General features: G+C 48.9%; 2 protein-coding genes across 2 annotated transcripts in view; both read right to left on the reverse strand.

Annotated features, from left to right (window-relative positions):
• Nucleotides 1–17,621, reverse strand: part of LOC132586006 (uncharacterized) — a 476,363-nt gene that overhangs the window by 67,855 nt on the left and 390,887 nt on the right. The window lies entirely within an intron of this gene.
• On the reverse strand, nucleotides 703–8,266 carry LOC132586138 (chemerin-like receptor 1). The gene is made up of 2 exons (XM_060258101.1): nucleotides 8,212–8,266; nucleotides 703–1,819 (listed from the first exon to the last, which is right to left on the reverse strand). Exon 2 carries the CDS (start codon nucleotides 1,804–1,806, stop codon nucleotides 733–735), a length of 1,074 nt encoding a protein of 357 aa, XP_060114084.1. The 5' UTR covers nucleotides 1,807–1,819; nucleotides 8,212–8,266; the 3' UTR covers nucleotides 703–732.

A 17,621-nucleotide genomic window follows, 5' to 3' on the forward strand; every position in this document is an offset into this window, starting at 1 on the left:
CCAGATATTTCCTGAGTTGGACCTGACAACCCTATGAATGCCTGGTGGTGGGCAAAAGATGGGAGTAAGTCTGACAATGTCCAGTTGGGGCCAAGTGATCTCCTAGAATTACAACAGCTCTCCAGATTCTAAAGCTCAATTCCCTTGGAGAAAATGGCTGAACTGGGGGGGGGGGGCCTGTATTGCATTCTCCCTTGCTAAGGTCTAGCCCACCCCCAAATCCCACCTCCCTCAGGCTGGACCCCCAAATACCCAGGAATTTCCTGGAGTTGGCAGCCCTAGTGGGGAGGGTGGCCCTGGGCACTATCTGCCTGGGCTCTCCCCAAACCTGAAACCTGACTAGAGGCTAAAAGGATGGCATCATCAATTGTCTAACATTCGAGTGTAGACAAAACACCAGCTGGTTGCGCTTGATCACTCATTACTCAAGGTCTTATAAACATGGGGGCAGAGGCAGTGCGAGGAGTAGACCCACAGATACAAAGGAAAAGGCAGAGACACAACAGTTGTGCAATGAGGACCTGAGGCTATGAAAAGAGCTGTTAACTCACTGCCTCTGGCCCCATGAGACCACTTCTGACACATTCTCTCACATACACAGAGAAGGATGCTGAGGTACAGGCTGTTCAGAAGATTCTAGAACTCATTCTCCACTTTTGTGAGAATTTTTTTTAAAGAAACCTCCATCCCCATTTCCTTTCTCCCAAGGGTTCTGGTCTAGACTTGGGCTTTCTAGACCAGGTGATTGTCAACACCCGAGCTAGATTTGCTCTTAGTGAAAGGCAGGGAAACCTGGGCTGAAGGCTCACTGAAGGCACTCTCGAAAGCTGCGAGGAGGGACATCCGCAACTTTTCTCTGAAATCCTGCCCCACAAAGACGTACAAGAAAGGATTCAGGCAGCTGTTGAGATAGGCCAAGCCTGAAGCCAATGGTGTTCCCACCACCAGAAGAGTCTGTTGCCACGGCGTTACCACAGCTAACGACATCTCGAGGAAGGAGAAGACGTGGTAAGGGAACCAGCAAATAAAGAAGGCCAAGACCACGGCCACCATGATTTTGAAGGGCCTCCCAGAGCGGACGAGCCGGTTTCCCTTCAACTTGGCTGCAATGATGCCATAACAGACCAAAATGATAGTGAATGGCACCAGGAAGCCAGCCACAAAACGGGTCAACACTATGGCGCGGTGTCGATATTGTTCCAGCCTGACGACTTCCTCTGACTGAAATTCGGTGGACAAGGCAAAATTGTTGTAGCAGTGAGTAATGTTCTCATTGGTGGGTGACTTTCTGGTGTCACGGAACACAAGATGTGGGAAGCTGAGCATGAGGGCGGCTGCCCAGACGCCTAGCGCTACCAGCGACGCCAGCCGGGCTGTGCGGCAGTTCTGGGCCCAGACTGGACACGCCACTGAGATACAGCGGTCCATGCTGATAACAGTAAGGAGGAAGACACTGGCAAACATGTTGAAGAAGGCCACCGTACTGTTAAGCTTGCAGAGAGCCTTTCCGAAAGGCCAGTGAAAGCCCAGGGCAGTGTGGGCCACGCTCAGGGGCAAGAAGAACGTAAAGACAAAGTCAGCGATGGCCAAATTGAGAAACCAGATGGTATTGACGGTTCTCTTCATGCGGAAGCCAGTGACGAAGATGACCAGGCCGTTTCCAACCACCCCCAGTACAAAGGCGATGCTGTAGACCACCATGGAGAGAGTGTGCATGGAGTCACGGAGAGGAAGGTCCTCTTCAGAATCAGAATAGTCCTCATATTCTCCATAAACGTTTTCTTCCCAAGTGGTGTTGGCGGCCATTTCGGATGCGGACCTGTAATGAAGACACGCAGATATGAGAAGTGGGAAATATTGTGTGAGAGAGTCTATGTTCCCCGGCGTCTGAGATGAGAGCTAGCTTAGCATAATGGTTAGAGGGTCAGAAAAGAATTTGGGAGATCTAGATTCGAATCCCCACTCTGCTATGGAAGCTCACTGGGTGACCTTGGGCCAGTCACACACTCTCAGCCTCACCTACCTCACAGGTAGGGTTGCAAACTCCAAGGGGAGAATTTTTTGGGGGGGGATCCTGAGGAGGGGGGGTTGAGGAGGGGAGGGACTCCAAAGGGGTATAATGCCAGAGTCCCCCTTCCAAAAGGGCCATTTTCTCCAGGGAAAATGATTTCTCTCGCCCGGAGATCAATTGTAATCCCAGGAGATCTTCAGCCACCACCTAAAGGTCAGACACCCTACTCATAGGGTTCTTGTGAGGACAAAATGAAGGGCTGAAGAATGATGCACATTGTTTTCAGTAGAGCTTTTTTGTAGCAGGAACTCCTTTGCATATTAGGCCACACACTCTTGATGTAGCCAATCTTCCTGGAGCTTACAGTAGGGCCTGTAAGAAGAGCAGTGTAAACTCCTGGAGGATTGGCTACATCAGGGGTGTGTGGCCTAATATGCAAAGGAGTTCCTGCTACAAAAAAAGGCCTGTTAAAAACACTGAATGGGTGCCAGAAAAGGTTTCGGCAGACACCTGGCACCCAAAGGCACCTGCTTTAGCGTGTTGCCGGAAGTTCAGAGGGTCTTGCCAATGTATTATCTTCTACTCTCTCATCACACTTTGAATTGTACAGTTGACACAGCTCCCATAATCCTCAACAGGGCTTTTTTTTTTTCGTAGAAAAAGCCCAGCAGGAACTCCTTTGCATGTTAGGCCACACCCCGACATCACCATTGTTTCACACAGGGCTTTTTAGAAGAAAAGGCTCAGCAGGAACTTGTTTGCATATTAGGACACGCCTCCTGCCACCAAGCCAGCCAGAACTGCATTCCTGCTCAAAAAAAAGCCGTGATCCTCAGCCTGAAGCTATTGGGATGGAGCCGTTTCTTCTTAGGCTTTTTTTCCAGCTGCAGATTCCCCCTTGCCTTTTGCCCTACAAGCAGTAATTTATAGGTGCAGAAGCACTCAGAATTTCAAGATCTCAAAAGGGCCGTTGCTACGCCCCCATGTTGCATATTAAATCATTCAAGTACTCCCGTGGTTTTAAAAGCAGTTTTCACTCTTCTTAGACCCTTGACTTTTTGGAAGAACAGCCCCTCTGCAGCCACAATGGAAGCGCCATAAGTAGCTACACACTCTATGGCCACTAGATGGGAGTAGAACAACACACAACGTTAATAGATCAAAGTTTGAGGCCTGTGGCACCCTTTAAGATCAACAAAGCTTAATTCTGGGCATAAGCTTTCGTGTTAGGGTTGCCAAATCCAGTTCAAGAAATATCTGGGGACTTTGGGGGTGGAGCCAGGAAATTTTGGGGGTGGAGCCAGGAGACATTGGGGGTGGAGCCAGAAGCAAGGGTGTGACAAGTATAATTGAACTCCAAAGGGAGTTTGGCAATCACATTTAAAGGGACCATGCACCTTTTAAATGCCTTCCCTCCGTTGGAAATAATGGATAGGGGCACCTTCTTTAGGGGTTCATAGAACTGGACCCCCCCGGTCCAATATTTATGAAACTTGGAGGGTATTTGGGGGGAAGGGACGAGATGCTATGTTGAAAATTTGGTGTCTCAAAACAGCCCCCCCAGAGCCCCAGATACCCGCGGATCAATTTTCCATTACACTCTATGGGAATCAGTCTCCATAGGGAATAATTGAGTGCCCCGCAGACATCCCCCCCCTTTCTGATGACCCTGAAGTGGGGGGAGGGCCTCCAAACTGGGGGATCCCCTGCCTCCACCTGGGGATTGGCAACCCTATTTTGTGTGCATGCCCACTTCTTCATGAAAGCTTATACCCAGAATTCAACTTTGTTGGACTTGAAGGGGCCGCTGGATTCAAACTTTCTTCTATTGCTTCGGACCAACAGGCCTCCCCACCTGAATCTACACAGAGTTAATGCAGCCCAGGCAGTTTCTCTTCCATCCACCAGAAGCATGTGTGACAGAGGAATCCACATCTGCTCAGCATCTGTCTGAGCAGCACACAAAGATGGGTGTGGTGCTGGCACATTGGGTTTCTATGAATTAGTGGGTTCAATGCATAGAGGAGAGGCGGTGGCCATGATCATAGCCAGGGCTTTTCGGGTAGGAAAAAGCCCAACAGGAACTCATTTGCATATTAAGCCACACACCCCTGACATCACCCTTGTTTCTGTGGGAAAAAGCCCAGCAGGAACTCATTTGCGTATTAGGCCACACCCCCTGACACCAAGCCATCCGGAACTCCGTTCCTGTGTGTTCCTGCTAAAAAAAAAATAAGCTCTGATCATAGCTCTTTATTGGGTTACAGAATGGTAACTAGCAGCTAACGAAGACTGCTCAACAGGGCCAACGAGGGCTTTTTTGGTAGAAAAAGCTCAGCAGGAACTCATTTGCATATTATGCCAAGCCATCTGATGCCAAGCCAGCGGGAACTGAATTCCTGTGCGTTCTTGTTTTAAAAAAAGCCCTGGGGCCAACTATATACCGTCCAAGGTCCCCGTGCTAGAACACCATTGGATCATTTGAACCAACAGGGGGCCTCTGATTGGACCAGGGCAGCAGGGATTTGGATCCTACTGCCCATTGTTTCTGAGTCCCCAAGCTCAGTCCACAAGGCTCTAATGAGCCAGGCAGGAACACTGGTAAAGGAATATGAACACGAGTCCCCATACACAACAGTTTCCATGACTTCCCTCAAAGGTCCTTGGGAATTATACTTTCATGAAGGTGCTGTGATCGCAAATCAGCTGGCTAGCATTCAGTCGCAGACAAAACATGAGCCAGTTATGATGCTCTTCAGCCAGCTGAGGAACAGGCACTCTGCACGTGCTCAAAAGCACCCTTGTCTTTCCGCGCAGTTTGCATTTGTTTCAGGGCTGATATTCAGGACTGCCTTTTAAAAAACACATGTAAAAACAAAGGAGTCCTCTTGCGTTAGCTGCCCTGGTAGTGGCTTGAAAAAATTCAGTCCGTGTATGCTCTGTGGACAATCAGTCTTTATCTTTACTGCTGTAGCACTCTCCTTTGCCACCACAAGAAGCAACAAAACAGTCCATCCAGGGCTTTTTTTGTAGCAGGAACTCCTTCGCATATTAGGCCACACACCCCTGATGTAGCCAATCCTCCCGGAGCTGATAGTAGGCCCTGGACTAAGAGCCCTGTAAATTCTTGGACGATTGGCTACGTTTTCCCCTCCACTACATGAGGCAATACGAACGCCACTATGTTTGAAAAGGATACTGGGCTGTGCTTCTCTTACCCCACCGACAGAGGTGAGAATACCGCTTTCACATGTTAAAGGATGCCGTTTCAATCCACTTCAGTGACTGATTGCCAAATGCCAAGTGGATTTTGCCACTTTGCCCAAAGTCTCCAGGCATTTTCCAACACAGACCCAGGCAACCCTCGTGAGCTCTAGGGTCGCCAAGTCCAATTCAAGAAATATCTGGGGACTTTGGGAGTGGAGTCAGGAGGACTTGGGGGTGGAGCCAGAAGCAAGGGTATGACAAGCAAAGTTGAGCCCCAAAGGAAGTTCTTGCGCTATCACATTTAGAGGAACCGCACACCTTTTAAATGCCTTCCCCCCATTGGAAATAATGAAGGATAGGGGCACCTCCTTTGGGGGCTCATAGAATTGGACCCCTTGGCCCAATCCTTTTGAAACTTGGAGGGCATTTTGGGGAGAGGCACTGGATGCTATGCTTAAAATTCAGTACCTCAAAAAACAGCGTCCCCGGATACCCGCAGATAAATTCTCCATTATATTCTATGGGAATCGGTTTTTCATAGGGAATAATGGAGTGCCCAGGAGACATTCCCCTCCCCCCCCCACTTTCTGATGACCCTGAAGCAGGGGGAGGGCCTACAAACCGGGGGATCCCCGCCCCCACCTGGAGATTGGCAACCCCAGTGAGCTCTGAGAGGAGGGCTCTAGTGGAGGCAGGGCTGAATTAACAGTTAGGCGAAGTAGGCACTGGCCTATGGACCCCCACACCTTTAGGGGCCCCACGTTGGCTCCCACCCTGTTTTCGACCCTTCTTGCAGCCCTCCTGTTATGTATTGCATCCAAGTCTTCGGGTATAACACAGCGAACGCTACAGAGGCGACCAGGGGAAACCCACTGGTCCCCGGATGTAGCTTGCTAATACGCTCCGCCTATCAAGATCTGTGGTGGGAAGTTTAACTGGCCAGGATTGGACCTGGCCAGATGGAGGGTTGTTCCGGGGCATGTATATAATCGGGACCCGGCCCGCCATTCTCCCTCTTGTGATGTACCAGCTAATAAAGTATGTTGCCTTCAACATGTCTCATCACTGAGTACATTACACCTCCCAACCTGCATGCGCAGCCAGCAACTGAGCCGCTCTTTGCCCGACTTGCCTGGTGCGGCTGCTGGCGTTGTCTCCACGTTTGCCTCTCTCTCCCTCTCCCCCACAATTTTGTCAAAGGGGCTTTTGAGAAGGGGCCTACAGGCCGAAGTGAGGGCCACGGGGCGGGTGCTCAGACTCTGAGATAATTTGCAAGGGGGCCCCCAAGATTTTGACTGCCTAGAGGCCTCCACAGGGTTTAATCCAGCACTGAGTGGAGGGGAGCTGAGTGGCTGCAATCTATTAAATTCATCCCTGGCGGATCCCCAGAAGGAAAAAAGGAAGGCAGGCACGGCATTGTGGCAGGTTCAGCGTTGTAGACAGACAGACAGACAAAGATAGGATTAAATTATAGAAAAGCAGAGAAAGTCATCATGCAATTCGTTTATCTCCTTTTTCACATTATAGACAGGCCTACAGGGAATGTGTATGAAGAGGGCATTCAGGGATTTACGGAGATCATCTAGTTCCCATTATTCTAAATGAATAAAGACGAGAATTAGAAAACAGTTCACTACTGCCTAAGAAGGCATGCTATTTTCCTTGACTAACAATCGACGCTTTCAAAGTAGATTTCACTTTGGGTTTTTTTGTTGTTTTTTAAAAAAAGCTATTTTATTATTTACCTCATGTATGCCGTGCTTTCCGCCCCCGTGGGGATCCAAAGCCGCTTATCTCATTTATCCTCTGCTCTGTTTTAATCTCACAACAACCCTGAGAGGTAAATTAGGCTCCAAGTGCATGACCAGCCCGAGGTCATCCACAGCAGATTCGAACCTGGGCCCACTGCAATTCAAGGCCGGCCCTCCAGCCGCTACTCTACTGTGTTGTATCTCTGCAAGGCTTCAATTATCCTACCTTCACCAGCCATAATGACCAGCCTAAGGTTGCCAATCCCCAGTTGGGGGCAGGAGATCTCCCCGTTTGGAGGTCCTCCCCCTGCTTCAGGGTCATCAGAAAGCAGGGGGGGGAGGAAAATGTCTGCTGGGCACTCCATTATTCCCTATGGAGACTGATTCCCATAGGAAATAATGGAGAATTGATCTGCGGGTATCTGGGACTCTGGGGGGGTCTGTTTTTTTGAGGTACAGGCACCAAAGTTTCAACACAGCATGCACTTCCTCTCCTCAAAATACCCTCCAAGTTTCAAAAAGTTTGGACTAGGGGGTCCATTTCTATGAGCCCCAAAAGAAGGTGCCCCTATCCTTCATTGTTTCCAATGGAGGGTAGGCATTTAAAAGGTGTGTGGTCCCTTTAAATGTGATGACCAGAATTCTCTTTGGACTTCAATTATGCTCCTGGATCCACCACCCCCCCCCCCCCAAAGTTCCCATATTTCTTGAATTGGACCTGGCAAACCTATGCTCAACTTCCCTCTGGCTCAGCAACAAAGTACCCACCTTTTCATATTAGGCCACACCCCCTTGATGTAGCCAATCCTCCAAGAGCTTACAATAAGCCCTGCAAGAAGAGGTTCTGTAAGAAGAGCTCTGTAAGCTCTTGGAAGATTGGCTACATCCTGTCCTTTTCAATGTGATGGCCAGAACTCCCTTTGGAGTTCAGTTATGCTTGTCACAACCTTGCTCCTGGCTCCACCCCCAAAGTCTCCAGATATTTCTTGAATTGGACCTGGCAACCTTAGACTAGCCACATCCTAAAACACTGAGCCATTTGCTCATATTGATATGTATATTTGCTACTGTTTTGTGTTTCTGCTGCGTTTGTAAGTTACATCTTAAAATGAATTTTAAAAATATAAAAGAAAACTTTAGAAAAAATAATTATATACAAAGACCACAATATGTCAGCCAAACCTGAATGGACTGCAAGCTCCACTGTCCTTTCCACCCAAAGATGCTGCCCGTCAGCCTTACCTTTCCCCACCTTTCCCTCTGCCACTTTCCTGCAGTCCTTGGGCCTTTAGACTTCTTGCTTCTCCCACAAACTCTGACCCTGGCTAGGAGCTCTTTGGAAACCTGACGGGCTCCTGCAGAAGAGAGAGGCTTACTAACTGGGTGTGTGCATTCTTGGAGAGACAGAGCGCTTGGACGGATGTGTGGCTAGTGGGAATGCTCCATGCCCACAGCTTGTTGTGCAATCGTCTTCTTTTTTATTTTCGGCTGCCGAAGGAAAACTGGCATGGAGGCCAGGTTTTTGTTTTAAACTTTTCATAACTTTGTTGAAAGTCAAAAGGATACAGGAAAAAAAGGATACAAGTCTGAATATTAGAAACACTTGCTAAAAAAGAGATCGGCTCACATAAGGAAAAGCAAATATACAAGCCTATAAACTTTGCTTACAAAACAGAGTGACGAGCTTGTCCATTAATATACCCTAGAGTTAAGCGATCTTAGCTTTTAAATGTCTCTAAGGCTGTTGAGCAATAGTTATATAACCTGTTAGATTTTATATTTCTTACCAATATTATACAAGATTAGCAACGAGAAAATATCAAACTGGTTGACTACGGATGGGTTTTGTGGAAGGCTAAGTCTCCAACTTAGGTATGGTGACCATTTTTCACACAGTGGATTCTGGGGGGGTAACTTTGAGGGAGTTTGCCTAAAGAGGCCAGGTTTGTGAACTCTTCTAACCCTGCCTCCTGTTCGCTCCAAGGGAGACCACCGGACCGCTGTCCTTCTCCAACATATCTGTAAATCTCACACTCCAGAAAAGCAGCTCACCACCAGGCCTCATTTGGGGCAGGAGCTCACAAGAGCAGAGCTCTGGGACCTCTAAATTTTATTGTACTTATTCCTTCTTTCCACCCTGCCACCCAAAAATACCTGCTTCTGGGCTCTATTGTTCAAACCCCTTGAGAGAATTTTGCTGAACTCTAAGATTTGACAGACTTTCTAATATTCCCCCCCCCAAAAAAAATGGAGAAATAACCATTGCCAATCCCCAGGTCTCAGCGGGGGTTCTCCCGCTTTCCCAGGTTCCTTCCCGCTCCCAGTTAGCTGGCTGACGGGGGGGGAGTACCACCCCCACAGCCACCATGTGCCTTTCCACCTCCGGAGGCTTCAGACTCCACTTGGAAAGGCTTCCTCTTGGGATGGTGTGTCTGTGTCTTTAAGGCTGAAGGGGGGTGGGGGAGCAGGCAGAACAACATGGCTGCTCCCAGTGGCTGTGAAAGCAGCCCAGACCCTCTGTTGGTTGCACAATCTTTTCAGAGGTCGTTTGCATAGGAAAGGTAAATTTGAACCTTTGGTTGCTCTGTGTTGCTCTGAAGAAGCTGGAAGTTCAGCAACTCATAAGTAGAGATGCCAATCCCCAGGTGGGAATAGGCCCTCCCCCACTTCAGAGTAATCAGAAACGGGGTTGGGGGGGGGGAGGGAAATGTCTGCTGGGCACTTCATTATTCCCTATGGAGATCGATTCCCATAGGGTATAATGGAGAATTAATCTGGGGGTATCTGGGGCTCTGGAAGGGCTGTTTTTGAGGTAGATGCACCAAATTTTCAGTATATCATCTGATGACTCTCCTCAAAATGCTCTCCAGGTTTCAAAAAGATTGGACCAGGGGGTCCAATTCTATGAGCCCCAAAAGAAGGTGCCCCTATGCTTCATTATTTCTAATGTAGGGGAGGCATTTAAAAAGTGTGTGGTTCCTTTAAATGTGATGACCAGAACTCCCTTTGGAGTTCAATTGTGCCTGCCACAACTTTGCTTATTTCTTGAATTGGACTTGGCAGTCCTATGCCCAGCTGAGGTCTCTCCTCTCTCCCCAAACCCTGCCCTCCCCACTCAATTCTGCAGCCCAAAGATGCAGGGTGCATGCTCAGCATAAGGCAGGAGTAAGCCTTGTGCACGGATCATGCCCACCCACTTTGGCTTGTTTGTTGCAACACATGGCTTCACACTTAAGAGCAATGCGCCCACGCATTCTGTCCAGCTCAAAGAAAGGGTGGGTGGGTACACGGCTGCAGGTGATTTGCGCATTAATTGCAGCAGCCATTTGTTCCTGCAAAATGTTCCATGCCTGGAAGGGGAAAGAAAGGGTCATGTTACATAGGGCTGCCAACCTCTAGGTAAGTCCTGGAGACCCCCTGGAATTACAGCGGATTGCCAGAGTTTGGAGATCACTTCTTCTGGAGAAAATGGCAGAATCAGAGAACAGACTCTTTGGCATACCATAGATTCTAGGAGAAGCCCTTCCACAAATTCTTCCCTTCACAGGTACCACCTCCAAATCTCCAGGAATTTCCTATGCCAGAGTTGGCAACCCTAGGGTTTCCAAGTCTGCATTGGAAAATTCCTTGAGATTTGGGGCTGGAGTCTAGGGAGGGAGGAGTTTAGGGAGGTGAGGAACTCCAGGTGGATATTACTAGGGCTTTTGTTGTAGAGAAGAGCCCCGTGGCGCAGAGTGGTAAAGCTGCAATACTGCAGTCGGAGCCCTCTGCTCACAACCTGAGTTCAATCCCAGCAGAAGCTTGTTCAGGTAGCCGACTCAAGGTTGACTCAGCCTTCCATCCTTCTGAGGTCGGTAAACTGAATACCCAGCTTGCTGGGGGGAAAGCGTAGATGACTGGGGAAGGCAATGGCAAACCACCACGTAAAAAGTCTGCTGTGAAAACGTTGTGAAAGCAACATCACCCCAGAGTTGGAAACAACTGGTGCTTGCATAGGGGGCTACCTTTACCTTTACTTTGTTGTAGAGAAAGTCCAGCGGGGACTTATTTGCATATTAGGCCACACCTCCTGACTTCACCATTGCTTCACACTGGGCTTTTTTGTAGAAAAAGCTCAGCAGGAACTCATTGGCATATTAGGCCAGGCCACCTAAAACTACATTCCTCTGCATTTCTGCTCAAAAAAAGTCCTGGACATAATACCGCAGAGTCCTCTGTCTGAAGCAGCCTTTTCTCTAGGGAAACTGATATCTGGAAGCCAGTTGAAAACTGGGGGATCCACCACCCCCAACTGGGGAATGGTATCCCTAATTCCACCCTGGATTTCCGGCCCCGCTGGTGGACCTCCTGGTGGCACCTGGGTTTTGGCCACTGTGTGACAAAGAATGTTGGACTGAACGGGCCATTGGCCTGATCAGGCCTTGGATTCAGCAGGCACTCACAGGAGCACAGCTCCTGAACCTTTGTGACAGTTCCACCTCTTCATCCCCACCTACCTTGTCCATTGAATAGTAGGTGCAGCTGCATAACAATCCCTGGATTAGGAGAGCGGGCAGCCGGGCAGCCACCAGGGGCTTTGCCACACCCCCAGCAGCCCTCATTAACCCCTGGAGAAGCCCACACCACCCTTTCTCCACTTCTTATGTGATTCTGGGTGGTGGACAGCCTGCTGGCTTTTTCACTGGGTGGGGGGAGGTCCAGGAGAGCCCCAGGCAAGTGAGGCCTGCTTGGGCTGGCTGGATCTCTAGCCAGCCCAAGCAGGCCTTGCTCACCCGGGGCTCTCCTTTCTTGCATCCGGTTGCTTTTGGCTGGGGGGGGGGCAGCATATGCTAATGAGTTATGCTAATGAGCTCCACCACCTATTTTTCCACAAAACGACCCCTGAGCCTGATCCAGCGTGGCTTCTGTTATGTTCTGGATCTGGCAACCCTCCCCTCCCCATCTCTCACCAGGGGCACCACCTGGCAACCCTAAATAAATATAACATTTGCAGTCCTCCCCCCATGCTAATCCTAACTCACTGGACCGTTCACTGGACCACATCAGTAGAAAATTCCATTCAAGGCCTCTCCTGTCATAGGAGAAAGAAGAGCTATTACAGTTTTGGTATCCCTTCCATCTGCTAGGGTGGATTGGGCCCACAGGGAGAGAGCAAACGAAGGGGCAGAAGAGAGGATAACAGACAACACCCAAGGGACCTTATCCAAACCCCTCTCTTCCCCCCTTGTGAACTGCTAGTAGTTAGAGCAGCAGCTGGTTGTGAGGACTTTTGGGTTCTCCACCCAGCCTCAAGACACAAACAAAGCCATCAGGGAGACCACAAACTTGGTGCATGAGGGAACTCAAGGCGCAGTTAGTCACGAAACCCGTTTCTTTTCGGAAGGATGGGGTAGACGGGTACCCATCCAGGCTTTGTTATTGGGACAGCTTAAATGGGTTAAAGAAAATGATTCAAGAAGAGGGGAGGAAATAAATCATTAAGAAAACAAAGCTAGATAAACCCAAAACCTCCAGTGACTGGCTCAACCTGGGAAGTTCCTGGATGTTCAGAAGCAGCCCTGAACCAGAGAATAAACACTTCAACCGCTAGCTGCTGAGCTAACATTTCTAGACCCGGGCTGGGTGAATCTTCCAAGGCAATGAAAGGGGCGCAGATGGGTCATGGAGCTCCATCCCAGACCAATATTATTCTAACCCAGTAGCGCACCAGGAGAGTTAGAGGGCGGAGAGAGAAAGAATATGAAGTTCAGAGCAAAGGACAGCAGCTGTAGTGTTTTGTTCTTTTCTCTGCGCTGTGATCTACGGCATCCTAGGGTTGCAAACTCCAGGCTGGAAACTTCCTGGAGATTTGGGGATAGAGTATGGGAAGGGCAGAGCAGGGCTAGGAGAAATGGTCCCTGTCGTCTAGAGATCTGTTGTGATTCTGGGAGAACACTGATCATTTATTAACCCTTCGATTCATATATAGCAATTGATCAATAAATCACAGGATTATCATATCTTAGCTAAAATCCTAACTATGGTTGGGGTTGCCATGCTCCAGGTGGGGCCTGGGGATCTCCTGGAATTACAAGCCTGGAATCCTGAGCTCCAGACAACAGAGATCCGTTCCCCTGGAGAAAACAGCTGCTTTGGCCGATGGACTGTATGGTATTCTACCTTGCTGAGGCTGCTCCCCACCCCAAATCTTGCCCACCCCTGGCTCCACCCCCAAATTTCCAGAAATTTCCCAACCTGAAGCTTTAACAATCCTCTGGGATGCCAACCCAGAACTCCCAATGCACATCTGCTTTCGCCCCCCTGAGCAGCCCTGGCTGGCCCCTTGAATCACTCAGAGACATAACGGGCACTGTCTTCTCCGACGAGGACTGCCAGTAGACAAAAACTAGATCAAACAAATGCAATCTGGAAAAAAACAGTCTTCAACCATCTCCTGAACACAGGCATTGCGGGGACCAGGAACTGATCTGCCCCAGTTATTAAGAGAGAAAAAAGAGGGATGAGCAGAAAGGCAATAGCTGAGATCAAGGGGAACTTGCTTGCTAAGTCCCTAGGGGGGGGAAGTGGGGTTGGCCCACCGCTGCCATTCACTCCAGAAGTGGTCTTCCCACAAAAATATTCCATTAGCCTTCTCCCTCCCACCCCAGTACCTGTCTGTTCTGGGTCTCTGGCTCCACGAAGATGTTTTCTCATTGTGGCCAGAGCCGTAATTCCATACCCGTTATTATTGGCACACACCATAATTAGAGCCCAGCAGCTGGGAGGGAAGAAAGCTCTGCCCCCCTCCCGGTTGCTGGCACAGCCCTGAATTCAAACCACTGGCATCCACCACTCCCTCTTCCACTCCGATTCCACTGCTGGCCACAAATCTGAGACCATTCGTGCCCCCAAATGTGGCTTCCCCAAGTCACGAGGGAAAAGGAGCTTCTTCAAGCATCCATCAGACAATTTCGGATCTAAAATCCATTGTGAGAGGTGGCAGCGGGTGATCAGCCATCTGTCTTTTAAGTGGTTGATTAGATTTAAATTCGGGGCTTTTTTTCTTTTTTTCTTTTTTGTAGCAGGAGCTCCTTTACATATAAAGCCACAAACCCCTGAAGTAGCCAGCCCTCCTGGAGCTTACAGTAGGCCCTGTCCTAAGAGCCCTGTAAGCTCCTGGAGCATTGGCTACATTGGGGGCTGTAGCCTAATCGGAGGTGGAATTCTAGCAGGAGCTCCTTTGCATATTAGGCCACACACCCCTGATATAGCCAATCCTCCAAGAGCTTACAGTAAGCCTTGTATTAAGAGCCCTGTAAGCTCTTGGAGGATTGGCTACATCAGGGGTGTGTGGCCTAATATGCAAAGGACTTCCTGCTACAAAAAAGCCTTGCTACTACTACTACTTCTACTACTACTACTACTACTACTACTACTACTACTACTACTACTACTACTATTATTATTATTATTATTATTATTATTATTATTATTATTATTATTATTATTATTATTATTATTATTATTATTATTATTATTATTATTATTATTTCATTTCTATACCAACCATAGCCGAAGCTCTCTGGGCAGTTTACAACAAATATTAACCAATAAAATACAATAGATAAAAGCATTAAACATTTAAAAAAATTAAGATAACATAAAAACATTTTAAAAAATACACCTGACCAGTATTCCCTCTCAGCTGAGTTAGTGTGAGCTAGCTCACAGTTTTTTAGCCTCCAGCTCACATATTTTTGTCTTAGCTCAGGAAAAATGGCCCCGGAGCAAATTAATTTATGCAATAGTTCACAATTTTAATGCCAGTAGCTCACGAAGTAGAATTTTTGCTCACAAGACTCTACCGTTTAGAGGGAGCATTGCATCTGAGCCCGAAAGATCTCATCCAAGTGAAAGAAAAACACCTGGAGAAATGTAGCTGCCTATTTGGTTGCCAACCTCCAGGTAGTGCCTGGGGATTGCCCAGAATTACAACTGATCTCCAAGCTACAAAGATTAATTCCTCTGGAGAAAATAGACACTGAAAGGTGGACATTATGGCATTGTGCTCTGTAAATTCCCTCCTTTCCCCAAAACCCCACCCTCCCCAGGATCCACCTCCTAAAATCTCCAGGAATTTCCCAGCCTGCAGCAGGCAACCCCAAGGGTATGGAGAAAGTTTGAAACATAAGGTTGCCAGGTCTGTGTTGGAAAATACCTACAGGGCTGGACCACCCATTAGGTGAATTAGGCAATTGCCTAGAGTGCTGACCGTTCAGGGGTACAGAACTGGATTTGGCATCCCACCCCCCACCCCCCATATCTCTCGGAGTCTCTGACAGGTGCCAGTAGCTGGGTTTTCTTCTTGATTTGCACCCTGGGGTGATCTCTCTGTCACCTGTGCAGGCTGGCGGGGCAACCCCTTCTCTGGGGTCAGGCCACAGCAGCGGCCCGATCTCTCCATTCTAAAGAATGGAGAACTTGGGCCAACACCGCAGTGCAACCGGAGAGAAAGGGTTTAAAGTTTAAAACCCCTTCTCTAGCATTGCACCACAGAAGTGGCCTGATCTCTCCATTCTGTCCAAGGGAAGAGAAAATAGAATGATACCTGAAACCAGGGGCGGAAGAGGGGGAACCATCAGAAAGGTTCAGGAGCCATGCTCCTGTGAGCTCCTGCTAAATTGGAGGGATGGTGGTGGTGGTGGTGGTATTGGATTTATATCCCGCTCTTCATTCTGAATCTCAGAGTCTCAGAGCAGCTTATAATCTCCTTTACCTTCCTCCCCCACAACAGACTCCTTTAGGTGGGTGGGACTGAGAGAACTCTGAGAGAACTGCTCCTGAGACAACAGCTCTGCAAGAGCTATGGCTGACCCATTCCAGCAGCTGCAAGTGGAGGAGTGGGGAATCCAACCCGGTTCTCCCAGATAAGAGTCTGCCCTTTCAAGGACAACCTCTGCCAGAGCTATGGCTGGCCCAAGGCCATGCTAGCAGGTGCAAGTGGAGGGGAATCAAACCCGGTTCTCCCAGATAAGAGTCTGCCCTTTCAAGGACAACCTCTGCCAGAGCTATGGCTGACCCAAGGCCATCCCAGCAGCTGCAAGTGGAGGAGTGGGGAATCCAACCCAGTTCTTCCAGATAAGAGTCTGCCCTTTCAAGGACAACCTCTGCCAGAGCCATGGCTGACCCAAGGCCATCCCAGCAGCTGCAAGTGGGGGAGTGGGGGAATCAAACCCGGTTCTTCCAGATAAGAGTCCGCTCACTTAACCACCACACCAAAGTGGTGTAGGGCTGCCAGATCCAGGTTGGGAAACTCCTGAAGATCTGGGGATGGAGACCTCAGTGGGGTACTGTGCTAGAGTCCACCTTCCAAAGCATCCATTTTCTTCAGAGGAACTGGTCTCTGTAGTCTGGAGATGATGTTTTCTGGAGTCTGGAGATGATAATTTCCAGGAGATTCCCCAGGTCTCACCTGGAGGTTGGCATCTCTAGTAGAATGCCACTTGCTCGGGGCTCACAGTGGCAACTGCGCCCTTAGTGTGATGTTTGTTGGTCTCTCCGAAACATCTGGTTAGCCACTGTAGAAAATAGGATGCTGCAGGGCTTTTTTTGTAGCAGGAACTCCTTTGCATATTAGGCCACACACCCTGGATGTAGCCAGTCCTTCAAGAGTTCACAGGGTTCTTCAGGCCCTACTGTAAGCTCCAGATGGACTGGCTACATCAGGGAGATGTGGCCTAATATGCAAAGGAGTTCCTGCTACAAAAAAGCCCTCAAGATAAGCAATGATGGTGGTGGAGAAGATGTCTTATCTCCAGTGCATCTATAAGCTGGTGCATGAACACTAAAGCACCCTGCCATTTATAGCCTGCAGCTCTTGAGGCATGGGTGGAATTGATGCTTAAGGCAAGGCAATTCATGTTCCGCTCTAAAAGAACAACCAGGCTTTTCAGTCCTTGGAGGACAGAATAAATCCATGGAGCCAGGGAGGCACAGAATCTTCCACAAGGTTGCTCATGGGGTGGAGCTGGCAGATCTCTCTCTCTCGTCTCTCTCGGCTTGGCTTCGCGAACGAAGATTTAAGAAGGGTGCAATAGTCCACGTTTGCTGCAGGCTCGCTGGTGGCTGACAAGACCAATGTGGGACAGGCAGGTCCGGCCACAGCGGCTGCAGGGAAAAGTCTGATTTAGGGTTGGTCCTGTAGCAGTGCGATTCTTCCTCAATCTCCTTTTGTCCTCAAGACCAGCTATGCGTGCGTTCTCAAAGGAAGAGACAGCCTGGTGGATGGTGTGCCTCCATGCTTTGCGATCTGAGGCTAGGTCAGACCACTGGTGATGGTTGATGTGACAGGTGCTAAGGGATTTCTTCAAGGAGTCCTTGTACCTCTTCTTTGGTGCCCCTCTATTTCGATGGCCGGTGGAGAGTTCGCCATACAGGGCAATCTTGGGAAAGCTGGCAGATCAATTGCACAAAAACAGGAGTCCATCTGACATCAGACCACCTAGTCATCTAATTTCGCTCACCGTGGCCTGAGGCAGGAAAGATTCTAACCGGCGATATTGGGGGACTGGTCAAAAGGAAAGTTGGGGAGATTTAGATGAAGGCAGACTAGAAATTGGGGGAAGGAATGATAACAATTTGAGATATGCAGATGATGGCACATTACTGGAAGA

This window comes from Heteronotia binoei, chromosome 17 (genome assembly GCF_032191835.1).
Source record: "Heteronotia binoei isolate CCM8104 ecotype False Entrance Well chromosome 17, APGP_CSIRO_Hbin_v1, whole genome shotgun sequence".
Taxonomy (NCBI): domain Eukaryota; kingdom Metazoa; phylum Chordata; class Lepidosauria; order Squamata; family Gekkonidae; genus Heteronotia; species Heteronotia binoei.

What these genes read in the sequence shown, in the direction of transcription:
- LOC132586138 (XM_060258101.1), bottom strand. Translation starts at nt 1,806, where the DNA reads ATGGCCGCCAACACCACTTGGGAAGAAAACGTTTATGGAGAATATGAG.